The sequence below is a fragment of the Rhinoraja longicauda genome, chromosome 18 (genome assembly GCF_053455715.1).
Source record: "Rhinoraja longicauda isolate Sanriku21f chromosome 18, sRhiLon1.1, whole genome shotgun sequence".
In the NCBI taxonomy this organism is placed as follows: Eukaryota; Metazoa; Chordata; class Chondrichthyes; order Rajiformes; family Arhynchobatidae; genus Rhinoraja; species Rhinoraja longicauda.
Window position 1 is genome coordinate 7,376,066 of NC_135970.1, and position 20,074 is coordinate 7,396,139.

The 20,074-nt window shown below is 46.1% G+C and overlaps 1 protein-coding gene across 1 annotated transcript in view; it reads right to left on the reverse strand.

Moving 5' to 3' along the window:
* Window positions 1–295: 295 nt before the first annotated feature.
* The window catches only part of nup160 (nucleoporin 160), a 69,539-nt gene continuing 49,760 nt past the window's right edge, over window positions 296–20,074 (reverse strand). Inside the window, exons 26-36 of the mRNA XM_078415052.1 lie at window positions 19,836–19,932; window positions 19,337–19,442; window positions 17,976–18,136; window positions 16,272–16,332; window positions 14,728–14,838; window positions 12,349–12,472; window positions 9,033–9,134; window positions 7,109–7,250; window positions 3,979–4,104; window positions 1,369–1,473; window positions 296–1,062 (exon numbers count right to left, since the gene is read on the reverse strand). Of these exons, the coding sequence (XP_078271178.1) occupies window positions 970–1,062; window positions 1,369–1,473; window positions 3,979–4,104; window positions 7,109–7,250; window positions 9,033–9,134; window positions 12,349–12,472; window positions 14,728–14,838; window positions 16,272–16,332; window positions 17,976–18,136; window positions 19,337–19,442; window positions 19,836–19,932 (1,228 nt within the window). The 3' untranslated portion in view covers window positions 296–969. The remainder of the gene's footprint in view (window positions 1,063–1,368; window positions 1,474–3,978; window positions 4,105–7,108; window positions 7,251–9,032; window positions 9,135–12,348; window positions 12,473–14,727; window positions 14,839–16,271; window positions 16,333–17,975; window positions 18,137–19,336; window positions 19,443–19,835; window positions 19,933–20,074) is intronic.

The following is a 20,074-nucleotide window of genomic DNA, read 5'->3' on the forward strand; positions in this document are numbered from 1 at the left end:
GCTGAGGAGCCTGTTCCTGCACTGTGCTGTTCAATGTGACTCAAAACCCAGTTGGTGACTGGTTTACATCAAAGGCCATGTTGTCTATAAGTTTTAACAGCTGTCCTGAGAGCATCTGGTCCACGTAGGCTTTGTGCAAGTCTCCTCAAGTCCCTCAAAGCAATGCTGGGGCAATCATTCTCCACCTCCATTTCTTGTCCCACAGTTTCCAGTGCAGAGAAACAGCCACACCTATTTCAGCATCAATCAGTGGGAACGCTGCTTTTCCGTGGAAAAATTGCAAGTGAGGAACAATAGAATGTTCTTATTTTATTAAACGTGATTGGAAAAAATTCCAATAAATAAAAACCTCAAAAAGGTAAATCTTCAGCAATCATGTACAGTAGAAAAAAGTAATTGTCAGTCGAGAGGGCTCTGGAGACTGCCCTTGCTCACCGGTCCCCCATTCCAAAAGAACAAGCTGCTGGGAATCACCCTCATCCTAATACCGTGATTAGAGAGTCACCCAGAGCACGTTTCTATCTCTGATTGAGAGTCAGCCAGAGGGCTCCAAGACTCCATGCCCAGATTCCAGACTCAGAGTCTTGTGAGCCCCCTCCACTACCCAGAGATCTCCTGAGAGCCTCCTTCCCTGAGGCACAGGACCAGAGCTTCTGGATTCCCTCCTTCTTGCTGTTGAGCCACCGGGGAACTCCAGGGAAGCAAAGTTCCAAGCCCAGCTGAACGGCAGTTACATGGTCCATACAGGTCCACCCTCTACCCTGTCAGGTGGCCAGACTACACAGGCTGACGATTTGGACATTATTTTTAAAAGCTGCAGTTGTATGTACATAAAAATGACATGGAGTCATTTGTGATGATCACGATTGCGTAGAGGCACACAAGGCCGTCCAGAGGCCAGCGCTGGCTCACCTCGAGGGTGCCATTGACATTGTTCATCATAGAGCCTCGGGAATGGGTGTTGGAGAACTACTGCTGCCTGCGGTAGCTGTTCATGTCGCGCGTTGCCTGCTCCACCTGCTGGTGGTAGTCCTCCAGCTTCATCGTGAGCTTTTCCCGCAGCTGAGGAGACACAAGGTGAAATCTGTTACGTTCTCGGCACTCCCACAAGGTACGGTTCAGCACGTCATCCATGCTCCGGGGCAAACATGACAGGGCGGGAATGTACAACGGATGATGCATTCTCATGGGATTACCCAAGCAGGGCAGCAAGCTGCATGTAGGAATGAACGGTGAGCAGTACAACCAGGTGTGAGGTTTACCTCCACCCTGCCCACAGTCAAGAGCAGGACTGCTGAACCTGGGAGATCTCTGGGAGCTGTTTCCCCAACAATCCCCACCCACCCTCACTCAGACTAATTCACTTACCCGTACGTTGTTGATGTTGCTCTGGTTCTCCCCGAGTGCCAGCAGGAGCTGGTCAATGGCAGTGTAAGGAAGCCAAACGAGTGGTGCTGTGGCCGACAGTGGCCTCTGCAACAAGAGGTCAGTTCATTAATCACCGCTCAAAGTACCTGTCATTTCCATCACCAGTTCAAGGGCAACAGGTCTCAGGAGAATTGAACACCTGCTTCGGAAGAACAATGATGGGAAGTCACACGATCACTGGTGTGTGTTGAAATGGGGGTGGTGGGGTTGGGGTGTTGTGTTTTCAATTGCTGACAGGAGTTGTGGAACCTGCTCCTCAAGAAGTTTTAAGTGGTGCATCGTTTTGTAATAAAGGCCTGATGTTTCAGCACACCAAGTTCCAGATTCCTTTGGATTATCCATTTTACCAAACCAACAGAGGTTATGGCCTCTGAGAGGAGTCCATCGGTACTAGAACGGTCCGCCTAGGCAGCCAGAGGGCCTGGATACCGGCACACAAAGTTGGCCTCGGACGTCGGCTATGGGAACGGATCTGCTGGCTCTGGCTGGGCTAGAGTTCCAGAGCCCTGGCCGCAGGGGACAAATACGACCGCTGATCGGCACGGTTGACCCAATGAGGTCGAAGTCGGCCACCTTAGGCGGCTTAGGCACCACATTGTTTGGCCACACTTTTGGGCGGGGGATTTCAAGTGCGCTCTCGCAATTCTGTTTGGATTAAAAAAGGTGCTGGACCATCAGGTGCCTTGAAAAGAATAAAAGATAAAGCACACACAAAGGTGGATGTTAAAGACAACGGGGAGCAGAAAGCAAGGGGATCTGGTGAATGAAAATGAAGCTAGTCTGAGTGCACACTTTCACACCCCGACAGCAGAGTAGTGGCTCAGTATTGCACTGAAGCATCAGTCCTGTAGAAATCAATGAATATGCATTCATGGCCACAGCAACACAAATTAATCAGTCAGCTTCAGTGAGTCAGTAAAGCAAACAAAATTATTGCTCATTTCCTGGCCATTTGACAAACAAAATGATTCTGTCTGACAATCCAGTTTTATCTATGTGAAATGCAATCTTCAACTAATCGTGGACTACTGTGTTTGAAACCAGAGCCTTGAGAGCCCACGGGGCAGGGGGTGCTGCAGGCTTGCTCACTGGGCCAAACACAAGACTGATTCACATCACTGTTAACAGGGAGGTGCTGCGCAGAGGGGAACTGCCCATCCCATCCCATCTCATTCTTCAGGGATCATCGGGCACCAGGGTGTCTATATTATATTCCCCACATACCAACAGACTGACTGGAATGATTATTCCAACAGTTAATAATAGTCCTCCACTTGCTTAATATGGATTTGAAGCTCTCAAGAGACTGTTCTATTTCTGACAAACCCCAAGGAGCCCCTCTTTCCCAACCCAAAATCTAAACAATGCTGTACCAAAACAAAGAGGTACCTGTGACACTTTGGAAAAATGTACTTGTATGCAGAAGTTTTAGCTCCAGTGGGAAAAGCTCTCAGTTAATCTCTTCCTTCAGCTACGACCAGACTGTGGGAGTGTCCAAGGTATACCAGTTTTGGTATAGTGGGTTTGTAGGAAGTTCCTGCGCTGAGCTGACTCGAAGGGCCGAATGGCCCAAATCTGCTCGTCATGACCTCCTCACTTCCCCTGCCCGACCATTCTCTCCAGTGAATTTCTGCAGCTTTGGCTCATCAGATACTTCAGGACAGATTTATCTGTGTGCTCAATCCCCAGACTGTGGCAGGTGTTACTGCCCAGCGAGTGTGACAGTAGGTAATGGAGGAGAAATAACCATTTAATAAGGACTTCTACAAATGTTTGGTCAGCCCTGTACGTTCATGCAACTAAAGAAACAGGCAGAAGAACATCAGAGATAAGAGCAGGCAACATATGGGGCTGAATACAGATAGTACACTGTGGGAAGACATTTAGAACTTGGCCTGAGTGGCCAACACAGTGGACCATTTAGAACTTGGCCTGAGTGGCCAACACAGTTGGACGGCAGCCAAAAAGGAATGGTCTGCTCAAGATGATGCCTCTGGTAGATGATCCAATGGTTCCACAATGGGAGCGTCCAAAATGGACCGTGAATGGAAGCATGGAGAGATAATGCAAGGGTAGTTTCAACGCTGTCAACCTGAGAAAGTTGCACAATGCCAAGTCAAGACACAAAGTGTTGGAGTAACTCAGCAGGTCAGGCAGCTGCTCTGGAGAACATGGATAGGTGACGTTTGGGGTGGGGACCAAGTCAGGCTCTTCACTGGGAACAGGATGTCTGAAAGGGTAGTGGATGCAAACAGCAACAACCTTCCATGGAGATGAAGAAATGCATGAATACAAACAGGTGAGATTGGATAACTCTTTCAACGAGCCAGACAGTGGGTCAGAAGGCAGTCTGTGCTCCTATATGATCCAAGGGGTAATCTGATGGGTTGAGAATGGGAAGGAGACAGGTGGCGAGTCTCGGGGGGGCCGGGTGTTCCTTATTAAGAGGATGATCAGTTTGGATTTAGTTGCTACATTCAGTGGTGCATCATCCTACATTGGCCCCACGAGGAAGTGAACAGAGCTGCCACACTTAGATCCCATGCTTACCTCGATGTCAAAGTACTGGTGCCCCTTCCCCATTAATGCATCAATGTATTCCAACACCAGGTCCACCGCTTCCTCCAACAGGTCGTAGTACAAGTACAGTCGCAGGAGTCCAGCCATATCCATTTTCTGGTTTAAGTCAAAAACACTTCACTTGGTAACTTGCTCAAACATGACAACATAGACACACGCGCACCAGACAGTGCACTACTGCAAAGTACACGCACACACAGGATAGGCCACTCCTGCAGAGTACACGCACACACGGGGCAGGCCACTCCTGCAGAGTACACGCACTCATGGGGCAGGCCACTCCGGTAGAGTACATGCATGCATGCACACGTCAGGCCATTACTGCAGAGTACATCACACACAGAACAGGCGACTCCTGCAGAGTACAAACACACACTCAGGACAGGCCACTCCTGTAAAGTACACACACTCAGGACAGGCCACTCCTGCAGAGTACATACACACACACTCAGGACAGGCCACTCCTGTAAAGTACAAACACACACTCAGGACAGGCCACTCCTGTAAAGTACAAACACACACTTGGGACAGGCCACTCCTGCAGAGTGCACACACGCGTTCGGGACAGGCCACTCCTGCAGAGTGCACAAACATACTCAGGACAGGCCACTCCTGCAGAGTGCACACATTCACACACACTTTCGGGACAGGCCACTCCTGCAGAGTGCGCGCACACACACACGTTCGGGACAGGCCACTCCTGCAGAGTGCGCACACACACACACACACACACTTGGGACAGGCCACTCCTGCAGAGTGCACGCACACACACACTTGGGACAGGCCACTCCTGCAGAGTGCGCGCACACACACACTTGGGACAGGCCACTCCTGCAGAGTGCGCGCACACACACACACTTGGGACAGGCCACTCCTGCAGAGTGCACGCACACACACACTTGGGACAGGCCACTCCTGCAGAGTGCGCACACACACACACACTTGGGACAGGCCACTCCTGCACAGTGCACGCACACACACACTTGGGACAGGCCACTCCTGCAGAGTGCACGCACATTGAATTGCAATTACATTTGCAAACTGATTACCGAGTGGTGCTAATACAGGGTATCGTGTTTGACTATTGAGCCACCCAGCTTGAACCACTTCCCTACTCCCACTCGGCCCTGATTCTGGTCCTTGCACCAGGAATAATTTCATGTCCGTTACCTGCCTGCAACCTCCCAAGAAGAAAAGCCCCAATGCCACCTGTCTATCCACAAAAACCCACTCATCTCTCAAATCCTTTTAGTAAACCACTTCAGCTCCACTGCACAACCTTCACAACTTTCCTAAAATGTGACCCACAAAACTGAACACAATGCAGACATCCCCCACATTGCAGCTGATTGGAGAGCAGAATTCGCCCACATTGGAATTCACAAATGACTACTACAAATCAGAGATACAGAATACAATTTGCTCTTATGAAGTGAGTGTGTGTGCACATGTGAGATATTAAATAAACAAAATGCAAATAAATAAACAAATATTGTTTTGTTTCTTGCACAATCTTTTTTTCTGCTCAGTCTTAGATAATTTATGTATAACTTGCAGAGTTTAATGCAGATAAGTGCGAGGCATTGCATTTCGTAAAGACAAACCAGGGCAGGATTTTCACACTGAATGGCAGGGCTCTGGGGAGTGTTGTAAAGCAGTGGGATCTGGGAGTACAGGTACATAGTTTCTTGAAAGTGGTGTCACAGGTAGATAGGATGGTCAAGAAGGTTTTTGCATATCAGCCATCATCGGACAGGGTATGGAGGACAGAGTTTGGGATATTTTGATACAGTTGTACAAGATGTTGGTGAAGGGATACGAGGAGTATTGTGTCCAGTTTTGGTCACCCTGCCATAGGAAAGATGTTATTCTGCTGGAAAAAGCGTTGAAAAAATTTACGAGGACGTTGCCAGGACTATAGGAAGAGGTTGGGCAGGCTAGGACTTTATTCCTTGGAGCGCAGAAAGATAAATGTGACCCTAGATAGGGTCAATGCACAGAGTCTTCTATCCAGAGAAGGGGAAACAAGAAGACACAAGTACGTGGAAACCTCATCTTTAATAATAATGGATTCTAAAATCCTACCAATCACCAAATGTCAGGCTAAATGCTCTATACTTTCCTCTCTTTTGCCATGCTCCCTTATTGAATAGTGGAGTAACATTTGCAATTTTCCAGTCCTCTGACCACTCCTGACTCTCGTGATTCCTGAATGATCACTACTGATGCTTCCACAATTTCTAAAGCTAGGTCTTTCAGAACCCTGGGGTGTAGTCCATCTGATCCAGGTGACGTATCCACCTTCAGAACTTTCAGCTTCCCAAGCACATTCTCCTTGGTAATAACAACTCCACTAACTTCTGCCCCAACACTCTTCAATTTCTGGCATGTTGCTGGTGCCTTCTGCTATAAAATCTGACGCAAAAATCATATTCAATTTATCCATTTCTTTATTCCCCATTACTACTTCTCCAACCTCAGCTTCAAACAATCAGCATCCCCCAGTACTGCAATAATTAATTAGCCCAGATTTCTGTGTTTAATCGTCAGGGGACCTGACCTCACTACCTTGTAATCAATGACAGCAGTGACACCAATCAAGCCACGCTGCCATCTCCAATAATAGTCTCGGTGCAATATCCGCGACCCAGGATGTCTTCAGCGTCCTAGCTGTGCCTGCATTTCTTCTTGCTCCCTGATACTATGTACAGCATTGGATCACTCAGTCTGATGTTCTGATGACTCCCGTCATCTCTATTCCAACCCCAAGGTGTGTTACATTCTCTCCAAGGCAGCGTGGATTGCGTCGTGGACCCAAGAATCCCATTTGCTGTCAAATGACGTGCTGGAAGGGGGCAGCCCACCACCAACACAAACAAAACATTTTATCTAAATCAATTGGTGGACTGTCCATAATATTGAATGTTACAAATGCAAGATAATCAGATACAGCTTGATCAGTTGTAAAGCAAAATCACAATACCTTGACACAGACAGTAAGAATGACCAAGGCCACACTATTCATCTCCTACCTCCCAGCACAAAAGCAATTCTCAATTAAGCTATCCAAGACAAAGTGAAAAATGAGCAGCAATTTTACCTTGTAGTTGTTAATAAGCCAGATGGGAAGTGGTACTCCATGTGACAACAGTTTATTAATGATACAGTGATGGTATTGTGAACTGTGCGACTGGTAGCGTTCAAGATAGGCAGAGAGCAACCTCCAGGCTTCATTTGTGGCACTAAATGGAGACAGGACAGATAAGAAGTTTAATCAGAAAAACACATTCATTCAAAGACGTGCTCCACCCATTAAATAAGGAATCATCTTTCAATGGGCTTCCTTCTCCATCATTGGTCTCATTCACTGAAAACAATCAAACCAAGGCCCCACATTGATCAGATAACGGTTAAAAATCCCATAGGACTGCCGAAGAGCAAAGTGTTCTCTCAGCACCTTGGGCAACAATTGTACTTCAGCTAATATTGCTTTTGCTGCAGAATGGCTGTTTCAAAAATGCCAAAAATACTCAGACAAGAGATACTGGATTATTAATTCAAAGATCTTTCATTTTTTAAATTCTGATTTCCAACACCTACAGTTTTGTTTTGCTTTTCATGCCTGTTGTCTTTGCTTATTTGCAAGTCAGTCCACTCAAAAAGCATTCACTGTATTTGAAAAAAGTAAAAGCAAAATATTTTTAGTACCAGATGCATTACGGTTCAGAGACAAGGATTGAGAAGGTGTACCGGACTCCAATGGAGAGAGCATTTCCAAACTAATGCAGATGGGGAGAGCCCAAGCTTAGACCTGTAGAGTCTTTGGTCGGTCATACACTGACGATAACCAGCTCAAGAAAGTTAGCTGCCTATCCTAATGAAGATGTCATTATTACATCTTCCCAGCAGTTTAGCCTTCATGGAAACCATAACCTTAGTCAAACAGATGAAAAGTCTTAGTCTTCACGTGTGGCAGTGAAAAAAATATAATCTCACAGGTGCTTCACTAAACCTGCACATTCATCTCAGGCATTCATCTACAAAGTGGTATGAACAGACCGAGTGAATGAACTCAATTTCTCCCCCACCCAATGCAGACACAGGTGAGATTGAAGTGAAAACGATTTCCAAACGTTGAAATGCCAGGAGCATTAGAAGCCCCGAGACTTGGGGATCTCTGCCATGGCTGCTGCACAAAATAATCACAAGTGGAATCTGATAATTATATTTCAAGGACATGGATCATAAACAGATAGGATTTGTGTAATAGATGCACAAAACTCTGGCTGGACCACATCAAGAGAGTTGAGCACCACAATTACTGCAATTCTCTGATCAGTTACTGAGTGGGTGGCCAAGAGGGGTCGTGGATTACCAATTCCTCTGGTAGGCCGGGTTCAACATTAGATCAGGACAAGATCTGTCACAGTTTGAGCAGAACAACTTATTCGGTGGCAAAGTTGACCGGGGCCACAGTATCGTCTGAGCCCCTGAACAGGGATGGAATGCCTGACCACCGGCTGTGGTGAACGGCGCCCAGTCCCAGTGGGACATTTCATTGTCCGTGTTGCTTGGCTCGAGTGGGGTTTTTTTTTGCTGCCATTTTAAAATTTTACCAACTGGGAAATATAAATGTAGTTAATTAAATAAAACTGGTACAAAAGCACAAATAAAACTACTGCACTTTAATTGGGAAGGAAATGAAAATCTTCACTCCATTAAGCAGACTTCAGACCTGCAAGAAAGTGGGTGATCATCAACTTCCCGTTGGAATTGATTAGTAAAGAACTCCTTTACTAAAAAAAACCCAGTTAACATACCTTCCCCATACAGGAGTTCACAGATTAAGGCTGCAGCTTGCTCTCATGGGCAATGACAGATAATTTGTAAGTATTAATTTTGCCAGGTGCTAGATACAGTTAATATCAGAAGCTGTAATTGACTCAGAGAGAACCTCATTCAAAGGCCATGTGCCAAGCAGCAACATCCCTCCCCAGTGTTGCCCTCTGTCCCCTCGACTGTACCTAGACTCCTTTGTTGCAATCAAGGGTGGCATCTGATTTGTTTTCAGCCAGTCCCAGGCAGCAGACTGTGTGGCCTCTCCATTGAACTGCAGTTTGATGCATCTGAAAGAGGGTACAGAATTGTATATGATGCCATCTTCAATCCAGATAACACTAACTCTACAAATACGTGGAAACTCCAACAATAGTTCCCATTGTGGCTGAGACATAAGCATTGGTAACCAAATAAGGCTTTCTCCAATGACTTCACTTGGGAAACGAAGAATCAAAATCCCAATAACCATTATTGTCATCCAAAAAAAACAAGTCTTTTGGACAAAATTCTGTTACCCACAGTCCAACAATAAGAGCAATAAAAATAAGCAATAACACACACAATCACAAAACAAAAAAAAGAAACATCCATCACAGTAAGTCTCCTCCAGTCACCTCCTCACTGTGATGGAAGGCCAGAATGTCTTTCCTCTTCCCCTGCCGTCTTCTCCCGCGGTCAGGCTGTTGAAGTTGCCACGTCGGGGCGGTCGGGGCTCCCGACATTGAAGTCCCCGCTGGGCGGAGAAAATCCCGCGGAATCAATTCTATCACAACTAAATCAATTCTATCACAACTAAATCATACATTAAATGATTGCCAACTGACCCAGATATACCTTATAAATAAACAGGTGAGACAGAGGTCCACATTTGCACCTCCGCTACTGCACCCGGGTTTCTGATGTCGCCTCCTGTACATCGGCGAGACCAAACGTAGATTTGGCGACCATTTCACTGAACACTTGCGCTCAATTCGCCAAGGCGGCCTGGGTCTCTCGGTTGCTAACCATTTCAACTCCCCTTCCCATTCCCACACTGACCTTTCCGTCCTTGGCCTCCTCATTTCCAGAGTGAGGCCACATGCAAACTAGAATTAACAGCACCGTATATTCTGCTTGGGTAGTTTACAACCCAACATTGGGTTTTCCAATTATAGGTAACCTCTCAAACTTCCCCCTTTCTCCCCCAACAAGCCCTTTCTACCCCCCCCTCCCACTTTCCCCCTATCTCTCCCTCTCCCTCTTCCCACTCCTATGCCCCACCTGGACTCCCACTTTCTCCCCTCCACTTACCCCTCCTGCTAATTTCCTCCCTCTGGCTTTACAATCTGCAAATCTTCAAACCTGTCTCACACTTTCCCTCCTTTCTTATCTCTGGCCTTTGTTCCAATCAGCCACCTATCAAAACCCTGTCCCTCACCTGTGTTTGACCTATTACCTGCCTCTTCCAGGCCTTGTCTTCCCTCAAAGCAGACTGACACACACGTCTCCCGATAAACAACATACACAAGACCCTTCAGCCCATTGGGTGCATGCTGGGTTCCACACAGCATCCTGTGATCCAGGTTCAATCTTGACCTCTGGTCCTGCCTGTGTACATTTTACATGTTCTCCCTGGAACCGCAGCATCCCATCAGTCCCATTCCCCTCTTCTTATTTACCTACAGCTCCACAATTTATTTTGCACTCAGATTCTTTTGATTCCTTTACCAGTTGGTACTAAAGGGGTAATTTATAGCAGCCAATTACCTGCCTGCACATCTTTGGGAGGCAAGAGAAAACTTGAGCATCCAGTGGAAACCCACGCAGTTACGGGGAGAGCTTGCAAAATCCACACATTCAGGACCAGAGGTCAAGATTTAACCCGGATCACAGGAGCCAAGAGACACTGGCACTAACTTCTGCCTCACAGTTCCAATCCTAGTTTCTTGGATTGTACTGCAAAGTGAACGATTTTCTGGCAACTGATGGTCCACCCACCCCTATAATCATGACAAAATTGCAAGAGCTTAGTTGAAATCCCCTGAGCGGCCACAGATGGCATTACAAGTGGCGAGCGCTCTTTCCGCTTATGTCCCTCCGTCGTGAAAGATTCAAATATGTGAAGGAATGAACTGCAGATGCTGGTTTACATCGAAGGGAATAATGTTTGGTGCAAGATAAAGTCCAATTAAAGATAGTTCGAGGGTCTCCAATGTGGTAGATGGTAGCTCAAGACCACTCTCTAGTTGGTGACAGGATGGTTCACTTGCCTGATAACATCTGGGAAGAAACTGTCCCTGAATCTGGAGGTATGAGTTTTCACACCTCTGTATCTCTTGCCTGATGGGAGAGAGAAGAGGGAGTATCTGGGGTGAGACTCTTTCTAGACACAGCTACCAGCCTTGGAGGGCATCTACAACACACGACGCCTCAGAAAAGCCACCAGCATCCACAAAGACTCTTCACACCCCTGCAACAGTCTAGAAACATAGAAAATAGGTGCAGGAGTAGGCCATTCGGCCCTTCGAGCCTGCACCGCCATTCAATATGATCATGGCTGATCATCAGTCTGTTCGAACTTCTACCATCGGGCAGACGATACAAGGCCTTCTATGCCCGCACCTCCAGACTCAGGAACAGCTTCATCCCCAGGGCCATAGCTGCTATGAACTGGTCCTGCTGAGCCGGATGGTCACATCGCACAGTGATCCGGCACAGATCTACTTGCTCTTTATTCCGTTTTAAAGCTGTTCTAATTTGTTTCATTGGGTTGTTTAAATTAGTACTGACTAGCTAATTAATTTATTGCATCGTATGGGAGGCGCATTCCCAATCTCGTTGTACCCCTGTACAATGACAATAAAGATATATTGTATTGTATTGTATTATATTATGCTGGATGCCTTGTCGAGGCAGCGTGAAGTATAGATGGAGTCAATGGAAGGGAGGTCGGTTTGCGTGATGGCCTGGGCTGTGTCCACAATTCCCTACAATTTCTTATGGTCTTGGATGGAGCTGTTTGCAAACCATGCTGTGATGCATCCCAATAAAATGCTTTCTTCAGCAGGGAGAAGTTGGTGAGAAATGATGTACTTCCTAATCCTTCTGACGAAGTAGAGGCATGGGTGTGCTTCCTTGGCCATTGCTTTGATATGGCTAGTCCAGGACAAGTTGCTGGTGATATTTACTCCTAGGAACTCAGTGAAGGGCAACATTTTCTTTTTTAAAAAGTGTGCGATGGGGACTTTCAGCTAAACCTGCTAAGTGAGCTCGCCCATCAAGAAAGTGCCAGCCCCTTCATGACCGAGAATATTCCTCAACCAACCTCTAATTAGACACCCACTAACGTGAACAAAAATCCATTCAAGTGGTGGAGAGAAGACTGTGCCCTCCAGGTTTCTGTCCTCCCAGTGTCACATTCACTTCAACCTCCACTGGTCCAGAAAACAAACTAACAGGTCTTCACAAGAGAAAGGGGCAAACATTGTGCACAAATCAGTCAACAATCAATCCCACACTTACTTGAAGGCCAGTGCTTCGAAGATAGGGGTGAGTGAGAGCTTGAAAGTTTGACATAGGGAGATTGCTGTATCAAAGAGCCCCACTTGAACAAGCAATGACACAATCTCCTCAGCGGAGGCATTTCCTGCAGTAAAACAAAGGATTAAAAACTGAGCATCCATCAGGAGACTACACAGACGAATTTAAAACTTGTGAAGAGGAGTACATTACACAGGCTGCAGAAAGAATCTTATACATTTAAGCCGGATAGTATGGAAATGATGTTTTGGACTAAAAGTCCACACAAATTCACAACCCACTCAGTAATCCATAAATTTGAATAAAACTTTATTTCAAAACCCAAGCAAAGAAAGTAACCATTAAGCTGTTAGATCACTGTAATAGCATGGAAACAGTTCCTTTCTGCCCAACTCACCCATGGTAATCAAGATGGCATCTACCATGGTCCCGCTTGCCCACGTTTGAACCATATCCCTCTAAACCTTTCTTATCATTGTACCTATTCAAATGTCCTATAAATGTTGTTATTTGTTGACTGAACTCCTCTCTTGACAGCTTATTCCATATATGTAACATTGTGTGAAAAAGTTGCCTCTCGGGTCCCTATTAAATATTTCCCCTCTCGCCTTAAACCCACGCCTTCTAATTCTTGATTCCACTACCCTAGGTACATTCATCTTATCCATGTCCCACATGGTTCTATACATCTCTATAAGATCACACCTCCGTCTCCTGCACACCAAGAAATAAAGTCCCAGCCTGCCTAACCCCCGTCTATAACTTTGTCCCTCGAGTCCTGGCAACACCTTTATAAATTATTTCAGCGCTCTTTCACCGATGTCCTTTGCGGAACGAAACCTGATTGTCCTGTACACGACCATTGGTGGCTGAACAAGAAGGCCAGGTGTTGGGACCAACCGATAAATGCTGCCTGTCCAGTGATGCCCAAGATATTAGTGTAAAAATTCTGCAGAGATTTGTTCTTGTGAATGGCACAGACAAGATCAATGTTCAGATGGCTAACACAGCTCCGTGGCTTCAGATTGGGGGATGGTGGAGAGAAAGGAACCTGCACTGGAGCATGATGATGCAAGGATTGGGCTTTGACCAAACTTAATTCAAATGAGTTCAAAGTTAGCTCAAAGCTATCAGGAAGGCAGCCAGGAGACCAATTGTTACAGTGGTCTTGATTGATTGTGGATTTGAGTACAGGATGTCTTCCTACAATTATATGGGACCTTGGTTAAAAAATACAATTACTATGTACAATTTTGGTCTCCTTACCGTAAAAGGATATTTGCTCCAGACTGATGGAGTGGAGGAGAGCTAGTTGGAAGAGAAACACGAGGGGAAGAGGTAGGGCAAGAACTAGCAAGTGATTGGTGGATTAAGATGAGGTGGGGTTGATGGACACATGAGTCAGGTAGGAGAAAGAATTACCAGAGAAAGCGAGAAACATAGAATGTAGGTGCAGGAGTAGGCCATTCGGCCCTTTGAGCCAGCACCGCCATTCAATTTAATCATGGCTAATCATCCAGAATCAGTACCCTGTTCCTGCTTTTTCTCCATATCCCTTGAATTCGTTAGCCCTAAGAGCTATATCGAACGCTCTTTTGAAAACATCCAGTGAACTGGCCTCCAATGGCAAAGAATTCCACAGATTCATAACTCTCTGGCTGAAAAAGGTTTTCCTCATCTCAGTCCTAAAAGGCCTAGAAGGGATTGACTCATCTGCTAATCAACCCTCCTAACCTATCCACCCATCATTTGTTAGTTTTTGGCCTATCCCTTACCTCCCTCTCTACCAGCTATCTCCCCTCCACTCCATCCGACAGAAAGAGTCCTGAACTGAAACATCATCTGCCCGTTTCCCTCTACAGATTGGTGAATGTTTGGAATTCTGTGTCCTGAGAGCTATGCAGGCCGAGTCATCGACTGCATTTAAAACAGAGATCATGATGCATTCTATGTATGAACAGAATCAAGGCAAAATGAGGATAGGTCAAGGAAATGGTTGCATGCTAGAAGATCACTCACACTGAATGGCAGAACAGAATATAACTCTGTTCCTATTTGTTTGAGGAATAGATAAAGGATTAGACACTATGTCACATCTTTTTTAAAAAAGCCAGTTATCTCTTTGTGATTGACTAACAAATTTGACTATTAAAGTTTCAACTCCGCACAACAGGACGATTAAAGTGATAAAAAGCTACGAAGGTGAAAATAACTGAGCAAAGAATTAAAATATCAAACTGCTTTACTGCTACATCTGGAGAATTGGTTAAAAATCGTGTGCTTCCTGAAAGATAAAGTATAAAGCTAATAAGCCACAGCATGAAGGACATTAATTTTTTCAAGCAACTTTTCTGATCTTACCAGCTACCGCTGCAGATGACGGATCATGCTTTACGAGATCTAGTCGAGTGCGGGCCAACATATACTCTTTCTCCAAATCTTTTAATTCCACGATATCAACCTGACGGCAGACTGGAATCACAGGTCAAACCAGTGTGTTAAGCTCCACCACATCATCTCATCTTCAGTATATAAATGCAGTCATCCCTATCCCCCTCACCATACACAATGCTGATCCTCCTTCTCACCACATACTCAGTAACACCCCACATCTGTGTACTTCATGATGTGAACTTTCAGCCCCTTATATGAAACATATAAGATAATTTGGGGATTGGACACATTAGAGGCAGGAAACATGTTCCCAATGTTGGGGGAGTCCAGAACAAGGGGCCACAGTTTAAGAATAAGGGGTAGGCCATTTAGAACGGAGATGAGGAAGAACTTTTTCAGTCAGAGAGTGGTGAAGGTGTGGAATTCTCTGCCTCAGAAGGCAGTGGAGGCCAGTTCGTTGGATGCTTTCAAGAGAGAGCTGGATAGAGCTCTTAAGGATAGCGGAGTGAGGGGGTATGGGGAGAAGGCAGGAACGGGGTACTGATTGAGTGTGATCAGCCATGATCGCATTGAATGGCGGAGCTGGCTCGAAGGGCTGAATGGCCTACTCCTGCACCTATTGTCTATTGGTACATATGATCCAGTTTCACCACACATCTCCCCGATCCAGGATACTGCCCCAACTCCTCACCTGCTTGTGTGACATGCAACAGCTCGTCGAGCTGCTCTTGGCTGCAGTCCAACCCTTCACGTTACAACAACGTGGCCCAATTAGAGATCGTGGGTGTTGGGGGCAGTGGAATCGGACTCTTCACAACTCAGGCTGCGCCACTTGTGTTCCCTGGGCCTGCTCACTTGGTATTTAAATTTGTACTGCCCCATTCACCTAAATGGTCAAACCCAATTGTAATGGGAAAGGGTACCTCACTAGTCTTCAGCTAAATCAATGACTGAATTCATCTTTTGAACTGTATGAGAACTGGGAGTAAATGTAAAGACTGAAAGTCATCGTGATTTTCATGAGTGACACAAGCAGTGCAGTCGCCGAGTGGAATGTGTTGCACAATTGTGGTTAATTCCAGGATCGCACGTGCAGATGTGCTGACTAGGAAAGCACCAGGACTGCACGCTGGTGTCATTCTCTCAGACCTGCAAGTAGGGAGGGAGCTAGCAACAACTCCAAACAAAACTCTGCTTGACATTGTCAAACAAGGAAGAACCATGATGAAAAAGGTTATTAAAAAAAATAGGAATGTCCTTTGACATTAGTTCCAGGGAGGGGAACTGAATAGACCATCTACAGCTTGAGACTAGTGAAGTAACAGACACCAATCAATAGAGAGGCATTACACAAACTTTACAGATTGGCCAAATACATCCATTGCACAATGCACATATAAACTTTCAACCACATTAATGTTTAAAAGTTGAAACATTCATATTTAGAAATACTCATAATTAGTTCCAGCAGGATTTTCATTGACAGGCCTGAACAAAGTAACGTGTCTCACCTTGAATGGCAGTGTATTCTCCATCATGGCTCCTCTTTGGTGATGTCCCTGGACGCTCGTACTGTTGGCAGAACCAAAGGTTTAAACACCCGGGATCAGCACCAAAGTACTCACCGCCACCCCGCCCCAACGACTGCACCATGTCGAGCACAATACCTTTTAACCCCCGGGCACAATATCAGATTACCACCCCAATTAACAAATATCTACCACAACGTGCGTGTACAAGTCTTTCCTGACCCATACTTAATGACTAAGACGGTGATCCATCAAGATATCTCTCTCCCCAACTTCCACATTTGAACACAGTGTGGAGTCTGGGACTGGCTGTGGAGCTATTATTGAAAAATAGTTCAATGAGTTGTCAAAAGGTCATCGGAATGCAGTTGCAGGTCTTTCTGTCTGCAGCCTATTGTAGATTGTAGACAACTTGGCTTTGTGGGACAGCTGGGGAGAGGGGCCTAGAAAACGATTGGATCCATAGGGCCACAAGATGTCGTGGATCTATTACACTAGCCCAATAATCTCCCTGATGAGGGCCATTCAGCATTTTTATCAAAGGCTCATTTTGATCTGCTTCACTTTATAACATAACTACAAAAAAGCCTAAACCCGCGCCGCTATCCACGCCGTGTCGGTGTGGCTGCCTCCATTGTGGACCGAGGACCCCGACTTCTGGTTTGACCAGGCCGAGGCACAGTTCGCCCTGCGGGGCATAACTGCCGACGCCACTAAGTACTTTCACGTGGTCAGCGCCCTCGACCCGGCCACCGCGCGCCTGGTCCGACCCTTCCTCCGCGACCCCCCGGCGACCGATAAGTACGTGGCCCTTAAAGCCTTCCTCCGTCAGCAGTTCGGCCTCTGTGAGGACGAGCGGGCAACCCGGATCCTCCGAATGCCGGGCCTGGGTGACCGCCACAATACGATCTTTAACAGCTGTTGCCTTTAAAAGATTCGTTATCTTCAACCCTTTCAAATGGCCACATCTAGTTTACAATGCCCCAGCTTATTCTTCTCCCCAAAAGCATTATTTTACAACAGTTCACCATTCTCTGCCCTTCTACAGTCTATTCCTCTTACTAGTCCCTCCATGCTCTTCCTAGTTTACTGCCTTCAACAAGCCGAAATCATGCCCAGGCCACTAACCCACAGGTAATATCTTCATATTCTTCCCTTCAGCCTGAAAATATGGCTTACTACTACACTGCAGCCCTTTGGCCAATTTCATTTCTACATTGCTGCTATTACTTCAATACATTTTACCATATTTTTAAATACCGTTTGAAACTCTTTGAACATAGTATGTCTTGAATAACTTCCCCTATCACTTGATGAATTCACCAACACAGTGTGACCTCTGACCGTGTATTGGATGCTTTATTTCATGTTACCAACCCTCGAGGATTGGAAGTTGCCACATAAAGCATTCAGAGTGCTTTCTTCAGTCCATTTTGAATGCGAGCCCTCCCCATTCAGCAAACACACGATCACCAACAGCATGAATTCATCATTCTATGGGCCACTCACTGTTTTATCTTAACTCCAGGGAGCAGGCACATCTGCTCAATTCACCTGGCACCAGTACTCCAGCTCTCAGCACCTCTGGATGCTGACTGGTGTGTGGACCCATATTCTCACTGGCTGATTGAGGTGTATTGGACAGAGCCTCAACTATGAGATTCACGTTGAAGAACATTCTCATACCATGGCTCCGGACGCTGGCCGCACAATCCAGGCGTACTCTGGTCGGATTTGCCGCAAGCAATTTATCCCCACTAAATAACAGTGCACTTGCTTCTGGAGCCCTTGGAGAGAGCGGACCTCTCGGCCAAGGCGCATTCCATATTCGAACATCACAGTTCCAGCTGGGGAGCAACAGAAAGAAAAAAGTTATTAACTATCTAAGCAGTGAAACTAGAGGCAGCTCCATCTATTTGCCCAACCATGTCAAGAACACTGTCAAAACCCAACTCCTTAACCCACCTACCACGTCAACACTGCCACTTAGGGCAAAATACCCTTCCCATTTAGAACAACATTAAGTAGGATGCAACAGACAAGAATCAAATAGAAGTCTGTTATTCAAACCAGGATTGTGCACAGACATGGCACCAATCACCAGTGAATGTAGTTCATGACTTATTCAGACGCAGCAAGAAGAGGCAGCTTTCTGAGGAGGGCAATCCAGTTACTTTAGTGATTCAAAGATTCTCTTTAAAAAACCCTGAAGAGTTTCAACGTTGGGAACACCATAGGGATCAAGCAGTACTGAATCATCCCGTTTAGCATTCCTACATCAAATTGATGTCGCTTATTTGAGGAAGCTAAAATGGAAGCAAAGCGGAAAAGAGAATTTCGACAATCAAGAATCACAATCATGAAAAGCATCCATACACACCTTACCTGCATGGAAGGAACTCTCGAGCCTAGATTGGTCTAATCAGCTGCCTCTGTAAATGTCCCAACACCCAAGGCTACATGTCACGGTCTTACTCGAGAACATGTGACGAACAACAACATTGTGCACTAAATACAAGCTGACCCCTTGTCCACGGGTGATATTGTCAAAGAACCCAAGCCCAAAAGCACACTCTCAGGAGAACTCAAACCAAGTGAGGCTGTTATCCCACTCAGCTGCACAATCTGACAGAGGTGAGGATTGTTCTTGTGCAGCCAGAGTGGGCAAAGGGAACGAGTCAGTTTAATGCTGGTGGTGGCAACAGACTCACATGCAGACCCCAGAGAGCCAGTTTGCATAGAAGGAGAACAGGCAGGCTGGAACAGGTTTGCACACTTGGGAGACTTTTATGTAACAGAGTTAAGAGCTTACATGGAATGCCAGGGAGTATAATACAGTGGTGCTATACCAAAATGTCAAGTACCTCATTGTACAGGACTGGGTTCCCTGGTGGGACATGTATACTATATGGATGTTAGGATACACCAACTGTCTGGGTTATGCATTGCTATTAAACTGGTACTAAGTCCCCAGACTGAAAGCACAGCCAGTACATCTGGTGCATAAATGGTGCACGGTCACATCAGAGAGCAGGCCCAGACTTTACCTTTCCTGAAGTTGTGGCGCTGGATATGGAATGCGTACAACAACTCGTAGTAGTTGTGAGTCATGAGGTCCACAGCCCGAGCACGAGACTCGATGATTCCAACAACCTGGAACACAGGAGCATGGAGAGCCTGAAGTCAGGAACGTAATACTGAGATCAGCGACGTAATACTGAGATCAGCGACAACTTTGGGAACTTTCAATCATCCAGCAGCCCTGTCAGTTGTATTCTCAGGCTAGCTGCAAGTATGGCTGCTCCATTGAGCCCAATAGACATTGGATGAGGCAATGCTCCAATCAAATATTTTTAATCATTGAGTATTCTGTGTGCACAATACTAACTTGTGTCAAACACTAAGATCGCTGCTGTTGGATGGATTTTTACAATGGTGTAAAGAGCTGCAATTGAATGAAGGGGCTAGTATTGAATAACCGGTCAGGCCAGATAGGCCAGGATACCTTCCCCAGTCTCCACCTGCCCCACCGTGGGCATTGCATACCTCATCGTGAAGGTTGATGTAAGGGAACTCCACCAGATCCTGAAGTTGGTAACGCTCACACAGAACCACCACCAACTGGCGCAGGCAGTCAAGTTGTCTGCAGGATGACAGAGATACCACACACTAAATCACAATGCAAAAACACTTGTTCAATTCTTCTTCCTACATTTCCCTGTACCACGATCGCATCCGCTGTACATTTATCATACTTTACTTTCCAGCCAGCAGTGTGCTCATAA